Genomic DNA, 20,166 nt, shown 5'->3' with positions numbered 1-20,166 from the left:
GTGGAAGTATTTATACTACAGAAAAGAGCAAAAGCTATAAATCAGAGGTTCCCTTTCCATTTAACATTTCCCAGCACTGTACAACATTCATTTATTTATTTCCCAGTACTGGCAACATTTATTATTCCTTTAAAACACAATTCAATTCTTTATTATTCATAAGAATTTTATTCTTAAAGATCTAAATGGTTGGTGTTTTCTGTATAAATCTTTCTGGAAAAAGATTTAAATGTTTCCCATTAGTAATGGAAATGCTGGACTTTGACTGTGAAGAAATAAATATGTGAGGCTGCATCCATAGAGAAGTTCTTACTTTTCCTTTTTTTAAAATCTTTTGGCCATGCCACGTGGTATGGGGATGATCTTAGTTTCCCAGCTGTGAATCAAACCCTCACCCCTTGCCTGGGGAGCATGGAGTCTGAATCACTGGACTGCCAGGGAAGTCCCGGGTTCTTACTTTCTTACCTGGGAGTTGTATGCTACTCAGAATAAAATACTCAAAATTTGGATATCTATCTTAGAAAAAAAAATCATCCTGTTTTTAATTTAATTCACGCTTAAGCAGCAAAACATCTAGACTTTAAATAGAACCCAACAGATTTTAATTCTCTGTCAAAAATGGCTATGACTTAATGCTAAAAGGTTAATTAAAATACTCTGTAAAGTATGAAAGAAGCAATTTTATTAGATGAACTCATTTATTTGACACATTAAATTAGGCAAAGAAAAATATATGCACTGCATAAAAAGAATCACATTCTCATACTACTTGAACACACAGCAGTGGTCAAAAATAATGAATTGTGGAATGGATCCCAGGATTTAATGCAAAAAATACCCTGTACAGAAAACTTCAGGCTTCTAACTTCACTGAATCCAGTACTAAACGTGCCTCCTTATATTCCTCAGCTTCTTCCAAGTCTTTTTCACTCTCCTGAAAATAAATGTAATAAAAATTAGGTTTATTCTTCTTGAACTTCAGTACTTATTACTCAAATATTACAAACTATCAAGATAAGCAGCTCAAAAATTAAAACAAAATTTTTTTTATATATTCTTATACATAATATACAATATCGTATATTCTTATATAATAAGAAAAAAACATGGTCATCTAAAGCCACTTACATTAAGTAATTAAAATCTCAGGAAAAAAATTAAAACATTGTATTCTCACTTTATCAACACAATAAAATGGGGTTATTATTAATGCACTAACAATAAAAAATTATTTGCTAATGCATTACAAATATGATGACACTCAGACCGAAATAATCCTACAGCTACTCACAATGACAAAGAAGGCTACAGGTGTCACACTAGAGTTAAGTACAGTCTTTGAATCAGAAAAGTGAACTGTCTTCTTGTTGATGAGTATTATATACCCTACTACAAGGAAACAACAGCTTTCATTTTCTGACATTTAAAGACTGAGTTCTTCCTTGGTATATCATACACAAAACTATTATTTAATAGTAACAGATAAACGAAATAATGTAAGTTACTGAGCACAGAGCATAGGAAATTTTGTTTGATTTTTTAGTAAACAAAGCTATGGTCAGCAATTCAGGTCAGGCAATAAAAGATGAATATATACAAACAGCTAGAGGGAAGAGGAAATAAAGTGTGTGTACATGTATTTAATATGAAATTTTAAAGGAAAAAAGACAGGATTTGCTTAATTCAGACTACAGGTAAGAATTTCTTAAACTTCTCTATTATACTTGAACATGCCTTTGTTCTCTGTTAGAACATGAGCTCTTCGAGGGTACAGACATTGCTGAATATATCCTCACACACAAATACATCATCCAAAGACAATATTATTTTTTAAACAGTTTTTATTACTTTCTTGGTTACTACATTCATGAGAGAAAAAAGCATTTCAATTGTCAGGAAATACAAATGATGCTTCTGTTCCGGGTAATATTTTAATAGAGTAATTATTTCCTGCTTTCATTTATCTTTTATTTCATCTCTTTTATTTTAAAAACTTAGCTTCATTTTGGCTTTAAAGAGTTATCCTGCTTTGAAAAGGTTCTTACAGATAAATTCGAGTTCTGTTTCAAAAATAGAGTAAAATGTGAGTATTTCTGTTTTATTTTTTCTACAGACTTAGTCCTGATGTTATTTTGGTGGGAAAAAAAATCTCATTCTCTTTCCAAGAATACATACATATGATCAACCTGAAAAAGCCTCACTATGTTTGATGTACAGGAAAGAACTATGAACAGGAGACAGCTATGTAGCTGGTAATTAATATTAGCTCAAGAACTAGAAACTAAAGGTTAATAAAGGAAATGACAGAATTCATCAAATTATCATCAAATTGCAATAACAACTGGCTTGCATAAAATATTCTGCTTTTATTTTTTTTAAGATATTAAAAAAAAGAAAGAAGATAACTTCTCATTTTTCTTAGAATCCCTTTTTAAAATGGTCCTGCCACTATATCACAAGACATTTATACTAGCAAGTATGATAAAAAGTGTTACCAGCTCCAAGTTAATATGAAAGGACTGCCTATATATTACTGTACAGGGTTTTCTTTCCTCTCTCAAATCGTTTTAGGTTTGAATCGGGAAAAATTCCAAATCCTTTGTAAAACAGCCTGAATTCATTTGAAACATGAAACATCTTTTAAAACATCAAACAGAATACTTACTCACATTTAATGTATTAAAAAAGATCTTTATGTGTGAAAATCGAATCATTCAAGATACTGCTGGACAATATTAGCACTATGCATACCTACCATGATAACTCAGATATACTTCAGCTCAGTTTAAGGGAACAGAGTGAATATGCTGACACAGTGCTTCTACTGGAGGCATAACTTAAACACCACTTAAACTCCATTAATTGTTTAAAAATAAGCTGGTACACTGAGCAAGTAAACAAAACGTCACCAACTAGTTTTCAGTGTCAAAGATTTAAAATTTTGGCCTTTGATGTATTAAGACTGAAGAAACACTGAAACCTAAGACAGATAAGCAGCACTTACTAACAACTGCAGAAGGTCAGCGTGCGCAGCTTCCAACCTGCGTCGGCAGTCTGGAATCATCATCCGGGACTCCTGCAGGATCTCGGCCTGTAACGAGACGACCTGTGAGACACGCAGAGGTGGCAGAACTCACACATTTAGCTCACACCTGTGAAAATATACAGAATGATTTAGAGGAATCAGAAAAAAATTATGGCTACGTTAGATGGTTCAGTATTTTAATTTTAATTGTGTTTATTACAAGTTAGAAAGAATGATTATCAAACTGTAAAATATACAAAGTACAAGTTTTCGATCTAAACCTTTTTGGTAATCACCTTCCCATGCTAAGTAAAAATTAACTCTGAAAGCTTTTCATAGAGCATTTATTTAAAAAGTTATTTAAAATAAACTGTTCCTCCTGCTGTCACAAAGCACTGTTATCCAAAATGGGATCAGCTGGTTATATAAATATCTCCTGCCTCTTTTGAGTAATAAAGAAAAACAGTGCTCAGATAATATCACATGGAGATAATTACTGCATGAAAAAAGTTATTGAGTTATTGATCACACCGTGTGCACACTGCAGGAGGTTCTCACTGAAAGACAGAGGTGAGGAAAAATGAAAAGCAAAGACCAGCAGGTTCATATTTCTGATGCTTATCATGCATAAAAAGTTATTACTTATCCCTGTGCTTCATTTTAGGGGAGAGATTATTCTCCCCATGCACTTTGATCCAAATTACCAACCAGGCGCCCCTCTGAATCTGAACTTCTACTTCTGTCTATTTCTCCCAAAGACAGACACTACAGAATTAAACACAGGAATCTTTATTTTGGAGGATATTTCTCGACTTAAAATTCACCATTTGAAGCTGGACTATAATATATCAAATCATAAAAAGAAGAAAAAAAATCAAATGGATGAATGGGAAACCCAATCAGTAAGAGGGTAAATATATTAGTGTCAGATGTTGAACCTCAAATAAGTCTTTTTCCTTTGGCCTTTGATGTATTAAGGAAATATGAAGGAAATATGAAGCTTTATCTCCTTAAACTAGTCTCAGAAAGAGACAGAGATCAATGAAACATTTATTTCCAAAAAGTAATGTTCGGTCAAATACCTTTGGTTAAATGGCTACAAAATCTTGAACTTTAACCTGGAAGCTTTACTATCTAATGCACATTAAAAACAAATGACATAATTTAATGGTAACCATAATCATATTACAGTCTAATAGAAACTTTAATGAATCCCACTACCTTCTTTCTTTTCCCGAAAGTTTCATCACTGTTCACAATATAAATAAAAATAAAAATTATAATATACAACAATGCTCTCTATCCACATCTCTTTTCTTAGGTGAAATCTCTTGCTGAACTTGTAATTCTTTTCCTAATAAGGCACATGTTGAATACAGGATCATGACTTTATTTTATGGCTATTCATACCATGCCTTGGCAATTCAATCATCACCATTAATCTATTTTTAAGGACTTCCCTGCTGGCTCAAACGGTAAATAATCTGCCTACAATGCAGGGGACCTAGATTCGACCCTAAGTTGGGAAGACACCCTGGAGAAGGAAATGGCTACCTCCTCCAGTCTTCTTGCCTGGAGAATTCCATGAACAGAGGAGTCTGGTCCATAGGGTTGGCAAAGAGTTGGACACGACTAAGCCACTAACAATTTATTTTTGTGTGTCTGGTTAGTCTGAATACATGTGAAAAGACAGTGACAGGGACATTTAATTGGGTAAGGAATTCATATTTCCTCCATGGACCCCCCCACCCCCCCGGTTTATAGGAATTAAACAAGATGAAATAAATATAAAGAATTGGGTCAAACACATGATAAGCCAAAATGTATACTTGTAAAATTTGTTTGGCAAGCTTTAGCACTGTCACTGAAATGAACTTTAAACATGCTGTCCAAAGTACCTTCTATTCATTTCTTTTCTATATCCCTCAATTAATCAAATAGGATTCTGACTTAAGAAGGGCCAAATCTCAGTCTCTCCCATCTATCAGCCTCATTTCATACAATAAGCTTACTATATAGTTGTAGGATGTCAGGTACAGGGGATATAAATATGAAAAAGAGACGGTGTCATCCTCCAATCCATGTGGGAGAATAAACATGAAAATAAACACTTAACACTGCTTCACTGTACTTCATACAGTACAGTGATAAATATGGTTTGGGATCCATAAACCACATCTTTATCAAGGCCACAAATCATATACTTTACCTTCTGACACTGAATTATAATTGTCAGGAATAATTTAAAAACACAGTATATAAGGTATGATTATACAGTAAAGACACCCCTCAAAACACCTGAATAAACAAAAAAAGTATTATCATTCAAAGCGTTCTTCGTGGAAGCAGTCATTCAAATGAACGGTGCCTCTGTTTAAAATATCTGGATAAACTGGCAATTTACTTTAGTGCTGATGATGGCAAGACTGAGGTTAACTAAGGATCCTGGGGAAAGCGTAGCAAGACTCATTGCAACAGTGAATAAACCACTGAACCAAAATATGATCAGTTTCTTTCAGAATCAAACATATATACATTGAAAAGGAAAAATCTATTAGCAGATTTTTAACTCTTCAAAAAGAAGAGTGTGTGAAATAACCTAGCCAATGGTTTCTAGCTCCCTTAGTGATCCAGATCATTCCGCAGGGCTGGTTATACCTATAATAATCTATAGACAGTCTAATGTTAGATACTGGCTGCTTCTAGAACCAATGGTAAATGCATTCGTTTGTCAAATTGAGCTCTAAGAGTAGTTCAGAGATTACTGGAATGATGGTTAAGTCTCTTCTTTTATATGGTGCTAAAATGGTAATGTGATAATAAACAAGAAATCTATCTGATGAAGAAAAAAACCAAACAGTAACTATGTGAGGTGATGGATACATTAAGTAGCGTGAATATGGTGGATATTTCACAAGGTATATGTACATCAAACCATCAAGCTACCCACCTTAAGTATATACAGTTTTAATTTTACCTCAATAAAGCTGGGGAAAAAAGATATCTAAGAAACAGAATCATAGAGTTAGAAAGGACAGAACCACACCTGGTATGTCACCCAGTTCAGTGTCCTCAGTTCACAAACGACAAAGCTGAGTCCAAGTGTGACTGGCTGGTTAACCGGCTGTGCGTTACAGCCCCTGGCTTCAGCCCTAGCACGTGCGTTAGTAGCACCGGCAGTCAGCAGCCAAGACAGAGCCCATGGCGTCACCTCCTTGTTTTCCTGCTCGTGAGCAGGTACCTCCCACAATGAATTTGGTCTGGCACTGTGAAACCAACAGGATGTGGCAGAAGGGGCGTTCTGAAACTGAAGACGTGAAGCTGCGTCTTAAGAAGCCCTATAGCTTCTATATGGATCTCTTGAAACGAACACTTTGGGAAACACTTCTCTTGGACCCAGTCACCATGCCATGAAGAAGACAGACAGAAAGAAAGAAAAAGTTCATCTGACTTGTGTTTTGTGGTTATTGATGAATGGTTAAGGATGGAAGAAGAATCCTATGAGTCAAAAATAATCTGGGCTCTAAGCACTAACATACCAATAATTACTTAAACATGAATGGTCTAAATTTACCAGCTAAAAACAGGTCTACAAGAAACTCACTTCAAATGAAAGAGATAGGTTAAAAAAAGAATAGAAAAAAGATATATCATGTAAACATTAAAAAAAAAAGACAGGAGTGACTATATTCATATTGGATTCATATCGGATAAAATAGACTTAAGAGTAAAAATTTATGAGGGACACAGAGAGATATTACATAATGATAAAATGATCAATCCATCAAGAAAACACAGTGATCCTAAATGTGTACATACTAAACCAGTATGAACACATGAACACATGAAACTAGAAACAATAAAGCTAAAAGGAGAGACAAACCCACAAACACAGCTGAGGATTCCAATACTCCAGTTTTAGCAAATGACAGAAGTACTAGAGAAAAAAAAAATCAGCAAAGATATAAAAGAACCTAGTAACACCATCAAAAGGTCTAATTGACATTTATAGAACACTCTACACCTATGAAACAAAAATACAAATTCTTTTCAAGCACCTGTGAAACATTCTCTATAGTACACTATATCCTGGACCAAAAGGAACAAACACAAAATGAACAAAAACCTCAACAAATTTAAAAGTACTGAAATAAAACACAGTACATGTCTGACTATAATGGAATAAAATTAGAAGACCATAACAGAAAGACAGGAAAACCTGTAAACATTTACAAATTAAACAACATACTTCTAAATAACTAATGGGTCACAACAAGGAAGTCTCTAAGGAAACAGAGAAATACATAGATAAATGAAAATACAGCATATTAAAATTTTGGGGATTTTCAGCTAACGCAATGCTGAGAGGGAAATTTAGAGCACTAAATGCTTAGATTCGTAAAGAGGAAAGATCTCAAATTAAAAAGCTAAATTTTTACTTCAGGAACCTAGAAAAAGAAGAGCAAGATAAACCTATACAAGCAGAAGAAAGGAAATAACAACTACAAGAACCGAAATCAATAAAATGAAAAACAGAAAGAGAACAGAGGGGGTAAAAGCAATGAAACAAAGCTTTATTTTTGGTATAGACTTCTACTTAAGACTGACAAATATCAAGTAAAAAGGTACAAATTGACACTATCAGTAACAAAATAGAGAATGTCAGTACAGATCTCACAACCAACAAAAAGAGAAAAAAAATGCTAAAAGTAATTTTATAATACTCACAAATGTTCATAATGCTCAGTAATGTTCACAATGCTCATAAATTCACACTTAGAAGACACGGACCAGTTCCTTGAAAACTATAAACCACAAAAACTCAACAGATAAACTGAACAGTTCTGTAATTATTAAATAAATCAAATTTTTAATTAAAAAGTTCTTGAAAAAGAGCTCTCCAAGCCTAGATGCTTTCACTGAACAATTTTTTTCAAATATTTAAACATTTAACATCAATTTTATACAAATCTTTCAAGAAAAAAGAGGGAACACTTCCCAACTTAATTAAAAAAAAAAAAAACTTCAGACTATTATTTCCCATAAACTTAGATGCAAAAATCCTCAATAAAATACTAGCAATTCAAATCCAGCAATTAAGAGAATTATACAACACAATCAAGGCTGGTTCAATATTTAGAAGCTAATCCATGTAATTCACAGTATTAACAAGCCAAAGAAGAAAACTCATGTGATCTTATCAAATGACACAAAAGAAGCATGAGAAAACCCAATACCTATTCATGACAAAAATACTCAGCAAAACCATAAACAAAGAACTTCCTCAGCTTGAAAAGACCATCTGCACAACCCCTACCGCTAACATTTACATAACAGTAAAAAACTAAACGCTATCCCCTTAAGACTGAACACAAGATAACCGCGTTCACTCTCACCACTCCTATTCAACACGGCACTGTAAGGTCCAGCCAGAGCAACAAGGCAAGAAAAATAAATAAAAGACGTACAGATTTAAAAGAAGTGAAACTGGAGTGTCGTGCTGGTCGCTCAGTCGTGTCTGACTCTTTGTGACCCCATGGGCTGTAGCCCGCCAGGCTCCTCTGTCCATGGGATTCTCCAGGCAAGAACACTGGAGTGGGTTGCCGTTTCCTCCTCCAGGGGATCTTCCCGACCCAGGGACTGAACCCACGTCTCTTACACCTCATGCATTGGCAGGTAGGTTCTTTACCATTGGTGCCACCTGGGAAGCCCCAAATGAAACTGTCCTTATTTGCAAATGACATGATTGTTATGTAGAAAGAAGGAATCCACCCAAAACTCCCAGAACTAATACGTGAAGTCAGCAAAGTCAAAGTTGCAGGTTTTAAGATCAATACACAAAAAACTGACTGCACTTTTATATCTAATAACAAATACAGCATTGGTAACTGAAACTAAAAACAATACCAATACCCTAAAAAAAAAAAAGAAATACTTAGGTTTAAATCTAACAAAACATGTATAGGGTCTGTATGTTGAAAATTACAAAATATTGGGTTGACCAAAAGGTTCGTTTGGAAAAACCCAAATAAATGTTTTGGCCAACCCAATTCTAATAAAGAAATGAGACCTAAATAAAATGGAGAGGCTTGCCATGTTCACTGACTGGAAGATTCAACAGAGTAAAGACATTAATTCTCCCCAAGTTGATCTCCAGGTTTAATGGAGATCATTATTTTAAAATTTTTATGGAAAGGCAAAAAAATTAGAATAGGAAAAACAATTCTGAGAGAAAAAGAAGCAAGTGAGAGGGCTCACTCTTCCCAATGTTAAGGCTCATTGTATAGCTACAGTATTCAAGATGGTGTGGTACTGGTAGAGTTAGACACAGATTAGTGGACCAGAAAACCCGAAAACAGATCCACACAAACAAGTCCCACTGGTTTCTGACAAAGGAACAAAAGCATTTCCGTGGAGGAAGGATATAACCTTTTCAACAAATGCTGCTGGAACTGGGCACTCAGGCAAAAACATGAATCTTTGACTAAACCTCACACCTTACATGGGCTTCCCTGGTGGCTCAGACCGTAAAGAATCTGCCTGCAATGCCAGAGATCTGGGTTTGGTCCCTGGGTTGGGAAGACCCTGTGAAGGAGGGCATGGCAGTCCACTCCAGTATTCTTGCCTGGAGAATTCCCACGGACAGAGAAGCCTGGTGGACTACACTCGATGGGGTTGCAAAGAGTTGGGCACGACTGAGAGACTAAGCACACCTTAAATAAAATCTAACTCAAACTCAACTGAAGCCATGAATGTAAGAGATAAATAAAACCACGCAACTTTTAGAAAACAAGAAAATCTTCAGGACCAAAGTCTAGCCAAAGAGGCCTTAGATTTGACATCAAAAGTATGATTCACAAAAATCAGCTGTAAAGGAGATGTTCTCAAAGTTAAAGACTGTTGGTCAATAAAAGATTGTACTAAGAGGGTAAAAAGGCAAAATAAGGACTAAAAGAAAATATCTGCAAACCATATATCCAACAAAAGGCATTTATCTAGAAAATATTAAAAATTCTCAAAAATAAAAGAAACAAAATATCTAATTAGAAAATAAGCAGAATACCTGGATAGACATTTCACGGAAGAGGATATATAGACGGGCAATAAGCAAATGAGAAGAAGTTCAATATTATTAGCCATTAGGGAAATTCAAATCAAAAGCAAAATCAGCTGTCACTATACACTCATCATGTAGAATGTCAAAATTAAAATGGTGAAAACACCAGTGATAACACCAGGACTCCCCTGGTGGTCCAGAGGTTGAGAATCCGCCCGCCAATGCAGGGGAGACAGGTTTGATCCTGGTCCAGGAGGACTTTGCATGCCACGGAGCAACTAAGGCAGTGCACCACACCAACTGTGCCAGCGCTTTAGAATCTGCATACGGCAACTACAGAAGCCGAGAAGCCCTGTGCTCCACACAAGAGAAGCCACCACAGTGAGCAGCCCGCACACAGCAAGGAAGACAACCCTCCTGCAACTAGAGGGAGTCTGGGGCAGCAATGAAGACCTGGCACAACCAAAAATAAACAAAATTTAAAAAAATACTGATAACACCAAATGCTGGCGAGGATGTGGAGAAGTCAAACCATCAAAGATGACTGACAGAAACATAAAATGATACGAACACAGGCACTCAGAAAAGATCTTGGTAGTTTCTTTTAAAGCAAAAAATGTACTAACATTACCCAGCAATTATTTGGGCATTTATCTCAAAAAATGAAAACTTATGTTCATGTAAAAATTAAGTATAATGAAGAAGGTGGAGGAAAAGAGGAATATCATAAGCAGAAGAAGGCTAACATCAATATTCGGTTAACTTTTGAATATTGTGTTATACTTTTTAGCCAGAAAACGAAGGACAGCAGAATAACTCTTTGACTGGTATTTTGGCTTGGTAGGGCCCTGAAACTTCTGCCTGGTCTACTTTAAAAGAACCAAAATGAGGCCTAGTCCAGGAGAGAACAATTTAGGTAATCAATTTCAGGTAAGAAGTTTGATAGGGACAGCACTGTATGTGTATGTCATAAAACAGGGCTGGTTCAGAAGGTCCAGGAAAGCCAGAGCAAACCAAGGGAGAGACAAGCCAAGATAGTGAGAAGTGACTGCAGATGGCATTTAGCTCAGAAAAGGAAGAAACACAGGGAAAACAGTAGAGAACCCACAAAACCTGGCATTTGGCTTTCTTGGTACTTTTTATGAGGGGCGTCAGCAAATGTCAAGCAACAGTGACCGCCCTTAAAGTAGCAGGCGGTCAGTAAGAGGGCAGTGCTTCTGGCAGTGCGACTCCCCTCGCATGTAAGAAAAAACGTAAATGGCTGTACCAACAGTACAGGTGAGCTAGGAAAAGGAACTGAGAAGAGCATGTCGGCTGAGCTAAAGTAAAGACAGTTTCATGAGACTCTGAGACGAAACTGCAACTGACAACTATATATACTACAGGTTGAGAATAGCAAAAATGAAAATTTTATTGTTCTGTAATTAGATATGGGATGGTATTCTTAAATTTAAGTACTAGGCTGACTATGAATCTGGGAAATCATGTTATAAACCAGGACCACTGTGACAAAAGAATCTTAATATGGCTGAGTGTAGAAAGGGTTTTTGAACAAGTATTTTTCCCTTTTATGGGCTTCCCTGAGAGCTCAGCGGGTAAAGAATCCACCTGCAATGCAGGAAACCCCGGCTCAACTCCTGGGTCGGGAAGAACCGCTGGAGAAGGGATAGGCTACCCACTCCAGTACTCTTGGGCTTCCCTTGTGGGTCAGCTGGTAAAGAATCCACCTGCAGTGGGGGAGACCTGGGTTTGACCCCTGAGTTAGGAAGATCCCCTGGAGAAGGGAAAGGCTACCGACTCCTGTATTCTGGCCTGGAAGTTTCTCACTAGATGTGGGAAAACAATAGAGTACCTTAGTGAGAGAGGTATAAAGGGGATATGATATTTATGGAAGAAGTTATAAAAAAGCACTGAACATAATTTTAAAAATCAAAAAGTTATATTATGTATGTAAATCCTTATGAAGAGCAGTTAGTTTACAAAAAACATATTGGGGGACAAACTATACCTACACACCTGTTTACAAATCCTCCCTCATAAAAATGTCCCTTGCTGTATCACACACAAAGGAAGGCAGGCTCTCCTGGAAAGTCAAGAAAATAAGAAAGTTCTCTTTTTGGATAGCCTGAAGAAAGAAGACATTCCAGGTGCCAGTGCATTCCTTTAGCAACACAGAAAGCAACTACCTACAGAAAATTCCATTTTAAGCGATTAATTTTGCTTAATTAAGCCTGAGCTAAGGATGCATTATTACCATTCTATATAACAAAATTTATGAGATAGAAACCACTGTGAGTTCATAAAGCTGATTTGAAAAAACAAGTCTTGAGATATTATCTATATAAGCTCTTACATATTCTCCTTTTACCTAGTGTCATCTGGATTTTATTCTAAATTCATTAGACACTGGATTTTAGGTAATGGAATAAGTAACATGATATACATTCTAAAGAGATCAACCTGCCTGCTGCGGAATGAAAGGAAGGTAGGGTTATCAGGAGAACAGAACCAACAAGGAGGCTTCTGCAGTAGTAAGGCAAGAAGGGATAGTGGACTGGGCCAGGAGAGGGGCAGCAGAGAAAGAAATTAAGGGAGAAAGAAAGAGGACTTGGCGATCAAGAGGAGACCTGTAAGTTTTGGTCTGGGTATCTGAGTAAGCGGAGGTACCATTCATTGAGAGGGGGGGAAACAAGAACAAGAATAGCTTCTTTGGAGCTGGGTTGAGGGAAGGCCAAGATTCTTAGCTTGAACACACAAGGGATAGGATATGTCAAGAGGTGATCAGTTGAATGCATGCATCTGGAATGTTTTCTATCGGACTCAGAGACACTGGCATGAGAATGAATGCCAAGTAAGCAGGAATTCTGGGTTTGTTTGTTTTCTTATTTTAATGCCACATCTAAAAGAGTGCCTGAAACAGCATTTGGCAAGTAGCAGGGGTTGAATAAACATCTGCTGTGTAAATAAATGAATGGTCATAAAGATGGTACTTAAAGTTATAGGATGGTATGAGATTAGAGAGGAACTATAGACTTAAGTCTTAAGGTAAAATTATATCTTAAACAATAATTTTACCTGTTTTTTAATAGCATAATTTTCACCATCTTCGGCTTTCATTTTTTCAATCTTTTCTTCTTGTTGTTTTGCTTCTTTTTCATACATCATTTTTTCTTTGACCAGTCTATAAATAAACCAAAAATGTTTCAGAGAATTAACTTTCTCTCTAGCAAGTGACCACAAGAAACAAAGAAATAATGTAAATATAAAGCATACTTTAAAAAGCATATGTAACTAGACAGGGAGAAAGGAAAGAAAGAAAAATACTTTAGTCATAGATATATGAGTCTTATGCTCTTAAATTTTATACCTGACTAAAGCAAATCAACTTATCAAAGCATAGTATTCTTAAAATTTTAAAGAAACATTCTATTATAGCAACTGTATTTACAATATAAAAATAACATTTCTTTATTGCTTGCCTTATTTACTTAAGTTATAATTAATAATATATTTGTTTCAGGTACATAATATAGTGATGTGATATTTTTATACATTATGGAGTGATCATCATAATAACTATACATCATCTATAACCAATAAAGTTGTCATCTCTTAATTTTTTTCACTTATTTTGTCTGTCTTCCCTGACCTGTCTTCCCTTTGGCAACTACCAGTTTGTTCTCTGTGAGTCCATTTATTTTGTTTTTTGGATTCCACATGTGAGTGAAATCATTTGGTGTTTTCTCTGTTTGACTTATTTCAGTTAGCATCAACACCTTCCAGGTCCGTCTATGCTGCTGAAGAGACATATTCAAAAAAATACTGCTAAGACCAAAGTAAATGAGGTGACTGTCTATGTTTCTTCTAGGAGTTTCACGATTTAAGATCTTACATTCAAGTCTAATCCATTTTGAGTTTATTTCTGAATATGGCGCAACATGCAGTTTCATTCTTCTGCATGAAAAGAAGTTTTCCCAAAAACATTTATGGGAGACTATCTTTTCCACATTGTATATTCTTGTCTCCTTTGTCACAGATTAATGCACCATATGAGAGTAGGTTTATTTCTGGACTCTATTCTGTTCCACGGATCTAAGTGGCTGTCTTAGGGCCAGTGCCATATTACTGGCTATTTGGGGCCTTCTATGGCTCTATTGTCTTTTTTTTTTTTTTTTTGATACATGTTATCCAAACTTTTACACATGTACCTGAAACAATGTAATGTTAAAAGCTCAGTTTACTGGGAAAGGAGTCAGAATATTGCATGCTAAATCCCAAAGAAAGAAATATTATTTTCAACAACAAAATCTTTAAAAAGTATTTATCATGCACTTAATTTTACATCTGATCTTCTTTGTGTGAGGGACTTGGATATATAATTTAGATATGGTTCTTGCACAGACAAGCCATGGAAACAAACAAGTATTTATTAAAGCAAGAAAAGGTACTGATAGAGATCAAGAAGATTTTCGACAATAAAGAAGAGAGCAACACAAAGTTCTACTGATTATTCCTCAGATAATCAAAATTCAGTTAGTCATAATAGTGCAATCTCCCCTAATTCTCGTTAATCAAACTTTTAATGTAAAAGAAAAGTGCAGCCCAAGAAAACACTAATATTCCTATATACACATTATCTTTGGAACAGAAGGAAAAAATGTTCACAGTCCCATACCTATTAAAAGTAGTTTTCTCAAAAAAAAAAAAAAAAAGTAGCTTTCTCCCCCTGGCTTGATGACTTACTTCTAGAACTATGTTACTGGGAAGGAATTTAAAAATCATACTAGAGCATAGTGAAGTCGCTCAGTTGTGTCCGACTCTTTGCGACCCCATGGACTATAGCCCACCAGGCTCTTCCATCCATGGGATTTTCTAGGCAAGAGTACTGGAGGGGGTTGCCATTTCCTTCTCCAGGGGATCGGATCTTCCAGATCCAGGGATTGAACCCAGGTCTCCTGCATTGTGGGCAGACGCTTTACCGTCTGAGCCACCAAATAGCTTCTGTCTAATCATTTCAAATGAAGAGTAAATGTATTTCAAAAAATGACACAATTTTCATATTCTAACAGAATTAAAATAAGTTCACAAATCTAAAAAATCTTTTGTCATACTATCTAGAATGTTTTTAAGTCAGATTTAAAGTCTGGATTTAAATCACCATATAAAATGCATAGTGATAGTGAAGTTGCTCAGTCGTGTCTGACTCTTTGCAACCCCATGGACTGTAGCCCACTAGGCTCCTCCGTCCATGGGATTCTCCAGGCAAGAATACTGGAGTGCGTTGCCATTTCCTTCTCCAAAAATGCATACTAAATATTAAAACACTAAAATGTTCCAGTTTGGAATTTTGAGTTGTACAAGCAAGGCTCATCTTTGTCCTTCATGATCATGCACTAGCAACACCGATGTAAAGAAATATAACAAAATGTTAACAGTATTTATAGTAGAATGTGACCTTTAAATTCTCATCCTGACATATCTCAAAGTGAAAAAAAAAAAAAGCACAAAATAGGTATAAATTTTACCCTGCCATGAATACAAACAAACAACAAAAGATTGTCAAATAACAACTAACAAAGGATACCTGGGCAACTATCTATTTGTGGTTACCTGAGGAGAAAAGCCCTAGTGAGATGGGGTAGGGGTGGTCAGCTGGGAGGTAAATAAGCTTTCATTTTATGCCTCTCAATAAAAGTTTCAGGGTTTTTCCCCCGCCATATGTAAGTATTACTTTTATTTTAGAAATTAGATGCTTATAATTAATTTCTGAGTGGCACAATTTTGAATTATTTTAAAGTCTGCTAGTTTTTCCTTTAGCTATATTTTCTAAATTTTCTGGAATAAAGCAAAATTCAATTAGAAGGATACCAAAATATATCTAATAGCTGTACTTTTCTAAACATTGATCTCTTTTGCTAGTTTTCAAATGCTATTAAAATAAGTACAAATAAATATAAAGCTGTAACTGTGAGGCTGTGCCATGACAGGCAGCCTAGATTAGGAGTAGGCCTGGTTTTCCAGGGTAACATGATTATCAGGCCACCTGGAGCCAGCCAATCAACATGCGCCCAGCAAGAAAAAGGGAACCTATCAGGGGAAAGCTGAAAAGCCCACGAATGCCCAAGTTTGAAAAAAAGCCCATGAAGGTTTGGGCCAATAAGATTACTTTGCAAACATGTAACCAATCCACTTAAGCCAGCTACCAACTGCTTATGCACACCCTATAAATTTGGGGAACAGCTTGGGCTCAGTGCTTTCTGACCCCGCACCACTGCGTTGGTTGCGGCAGTAAGCCCTGACTCGAGTCAGCAATAAACTTCCCTTTTTTGCGAGTTGCATTGTCTTGGAAGCCTTCTCTCTTCCCGCTCGGGGATTCGGACATCGGGCATAACAATAACTTACTATATTTTAAAGGCATAATTAACTGAAAATGTTTATTAGCCTTACAAACCCACATCTACAGAGAAACGCAGCAAGTTCAAAATTGGTCAATTTTAGCAGTTAGATAAATAAATATATAAATGCAAAATAAAGAAATAAAACAGCAATAGAAAAGGGCATACATAAGGAGAAATTTTAAGAAATGACGGCCAATAGGGTAATAATAACCAAAGGAGAGCAAACCATTTAACTTTCTATGTATGGACACAAAGTGATTTTAAATATGTAGGCCAGTCATACTCATCACTCTGTCTTAACAATTATTAACAATTTGGCAGTCTTGTTTCATGTGTCTCCTGCCACTTATTTGTGTATTTATTGATTAGTATTTTCAGACATTTTACCTTTGGTTTGATTTTTGAGGTTAAAAGCCTATGATTTCCACCTCCCTCCCTATCTTATACCATATACAAAAATTAACTAAAAATGGATCAATATAAAAAGCAAAAGTTATAAAAGTTTTGAAAGAAAAATGCAGGTAAATCTTGATGACTTTGGATTTGGAGTTTTATACATGACACCAAGAGCACAAGAAACAAAAATGCTCACCTTCAACCCATGCACCTATAGGTAACTTATTTTTGACAAAAGAGGAAAGAATATACAATACGGCAAAGATAGTCTCTCCACTAAGTGATGCAGGGAAAACTGGACAGCTACATGCAAAAGAATGAAATCAGAACACTTCATAATACCATACACAAAGATAAACTCAAAATGGATTAAAGACCTAAATGTAGACCAAAAATTATAAAACACTTGGAGGAAAACATAGGCAGAACACTCAATGACATAAACCAAAGCAAGATCTTCTATGACCCACCTCCTAGAGTAATGGAAATAAAAACAAAAATAAACAAGTGGGACCTAATTAAACTTAAAAGCTTTTTGCATAGCAAAGAAAACAACCAACAAGGTGAAAAGACAACCTAGCAAAAGAAACAACTGACGAAGAATTAATTTCCAAAATATACAAGCAGCTCATACAACTCAATATGAGAAAAACAAACAATCCAATCAAAAAGTGGGAAAAAGACCTAAACAGACATTTTTCCAAAAAAGACATACAGATGGCTAACAAACATGTGAAAAGATGCTCAACATCACTCATTATTAGAGAAATGCAAATTAAAAGCACAATGAGATACCCCCTCACACCGGTCAGAATGGCCGTCATAAGAAAGTCTACAAACAATAAGTGCTAGAGAGGGTGTGGAGAATTGCTGGTGGGAATGTAAACTGATACAGCCACTCTGGAAGATGGTACGGAGATTCCTTAAAAAACTAGGAATAAAACCACCATATGACCCAGCAAATCCACTCCTAGGCATACACCCTGAGGAAACCAAAATTGCAAAAGACACATGTACCCCAATTTTCATTATAGCACTATTTACAACAGCTAGAACGTGGAAGCAACCCAGATGTCCACTGACACACGAGTGGATAAAGAAGCTGTGGTACATGTACACAGTGAAACATTACAGCCATACAAAGGAACACGTCTGAGTCAGTTCTGATGAGGTGGACGAACCTAGAGCCTACATGCAGAGTGGAGTCAGAACGAGAAAGATAAACATCGTACTCCGGGCTCAGTCGCTCAGTCGTGTCCGACTCATGCGACCCCATGGACTGCAGCTGACTCGTCCATGGCAATCTAGAGAGATAGTGCTGGTAAATGTATCTGCAGGGCAGCAGTGGAGAAACAGGGAGAACAGACTGTGGGCACGGGCAGGAGAAGGGAGGAGCGGGTGAGATGTGTGGGGAGTACCATGGAAACTCACACTGCCATACGTACAACAGATGGCCAGTGGGAATCTGCTGTATGTCCAGGGAACTCAAACAGGGGCTCTGTGACAACCGAGAAGGGCGGGGTGGGGAGGGAGGCGGGAGGGAGGCGACATGGGTGTACCTGTGGATGATTCTTGCTGATGTCTGACAGAAAACAATAAAAGTCTGTAAGCAAGTATCCTTCAATTAAAAAATAAAGTGGCAAAAAAGAAAGCGCTGACCTTCATCAAGATCAAAAAATTTTGTGCTTCAAAAGACACTATCAGGCAAGTGAAAAGACAACTACAGAATGGGAAAAAATATCTGCAAATCATATACTGGATAAGAAACTTGTATCTAGAATATATAAAGAACATTTACAACTTACTAATTAAAAAAGTTTTATACAATCCAATTAAAAAACAGGCAAGCTGAAAAGACATTTCTTTAAAGACGATATACAGGTTCCCAATAAGCAAATGGAAAGATGCTCAACGTCATCAGTCATCAGAGAAATACAAATCAAAACCATACCGAGATAGCACTTCACACCCATTAGGAAGTTTATAGTCAAAAAGTCAGATAATAACAAGTGTTGTTAACAAGAATGTGGAAAAACTCAAGCCATCAAACACTGCCAGTGGAAATGTAAACTGGTACAACTGCTTTGGAAGCTTGGCCATTCCTCAAAAAGTTAAATACAGAGTAACCACATATCTCAGCAATTCCATTCCTAAGTACACACCCAACAGAAATGAAAACATATGTCTACATGAAAACCTGTACATGAATGCTCAGTGCAGCATTGTGCATGCACAGGTAAAAAGTGGAAACAACTCGAAAGTCCATGAACTGATGAATGGACAAACAATATACGGTATACCATGCAACAGGATAAGAGCATACAAAAAATGAACTACTGAATCACGTTACAATCTGGATGGACATTAAAAACATGATGCTAAATGAAAGAAGCCACCCATAAAGGCCACATACTGTATGATTCCATTTACAGTATAGGTGAATCTACAGAAACAGAAGGTAAATTAGAGACTGTCTAGGATGGGGAATCGGAGAAGGCAATGGCACCCCACTCCATTCCTCTTGCCTGGAAAAACCCATGGACAGAGGAGCCTGGTGGGCTGCAGTCCATGGGGTCGCTAAGAGTCAGACATGACTGAGCGACTTCACTTTCACTTTTCACTTTCATGCACTGGAGAAGGAAACAGCAACCCATTCCAATGTTCTTGCCTGGAGAATCCCAGGGATGGGGGAGCCTGGTGGGCTGCCGTCTATGGGGTCACACAGAGTCAGACATGACTGAATTGACTTAGCGGCAGTAGCAGCAGCAGGAGCAGCAGGATGGGGAATGGGGCTTCCCTGGTGACTCAGTGGTAAAGAATTCACCTGCCAATGCAGGTTTGATTCCTTGGTGGAGAAGACTATCTGGAGAAGGAAATGGCAACCCACTCTAGTAACCATGCTTGGGAAAATCTCATGGACAAAGGAGCCTGGAGGGATATAGACCATGGGCTCACAAAGAGTCAGACACAACTTAGTGACTAAAACAACAAGGATGGCGGAAATAGGAGGGTAATAGCCAAAGGGTTTGGTGGTAATAAAAATGTTCCAGGGACTTCCCTGGTAGTTCAGTTCAGTTCAGTTCAGTTGCTCAGTCATGTCTGACTCTTTGCGACCCCATGGACTGCAGCAGGCCAGGCCTCCCTGTTCATCACCAACTCCCAGAGCTGGCTCAAAATTATGTCCATTGAGTCAGTGATGCCATCCAACCATCTCATCCTCTGTCGTCCCATTCTCCTCCCACCTTCAATCTCTCCCAGCATCAGGGTCTTTTCCAATGAGTCAGTTCTTT

At 36.8% G+C, this 20,166-nt stretch overlaps 1 protein-coding gene across 2 annotated transcripts in view; it reads right to left on the bottom strand.

The window, feature by feature from the left end:
- Nucleotides 1-665: 665 nt before the first annotated feature.
- Nucleotides 666-20,166, bottom strand: part of TBCA (tubulin folding cofactor A) — an 84,346-nt gene continuing 64,845 nt past the window's right edge. For both annotated transcript variants that reach the window (XM_043919986.1, XM_043919985.1), the window contains 3 exons: nucleotides 13,158-13,263; nucleotides 3,005-3,091; nucleotides 666-934 (listed from right to left, as the gene is read on the bottom strand). In XM_043919986.1, the coding sequence (XP_043775921.1) occupies nucleotides 854-934; nucleotides 3,005-3,091; nucleotides 13,158-13,263 (274 nt within the window). In that variant the 3' untranslated portion in view covers nucleotides 666-853. The remainder of the gene's footprint in view (nucleotides 935-3,004; nucleotides 3,092-13,157; nucleotides 13,264-20,166) is intronic.

This window comes from Cervus elaphus, chromosome 12 (assembly GCF_910594005.1).
Source record: "Cervus elaphus chromosome 12, mCerEla1.1, whole genome shotgun sequence".
Taxonomy (NCBI): domain Eukaryota; kingdom Metazoa; phylum Chordata; class Mammalia; order Artiodactyla; family Cervidae; genus Cervus; species Cervus elaphus.
This window is presented reverse-complemented; position numbering and strand designations above follow the sequence as displayed.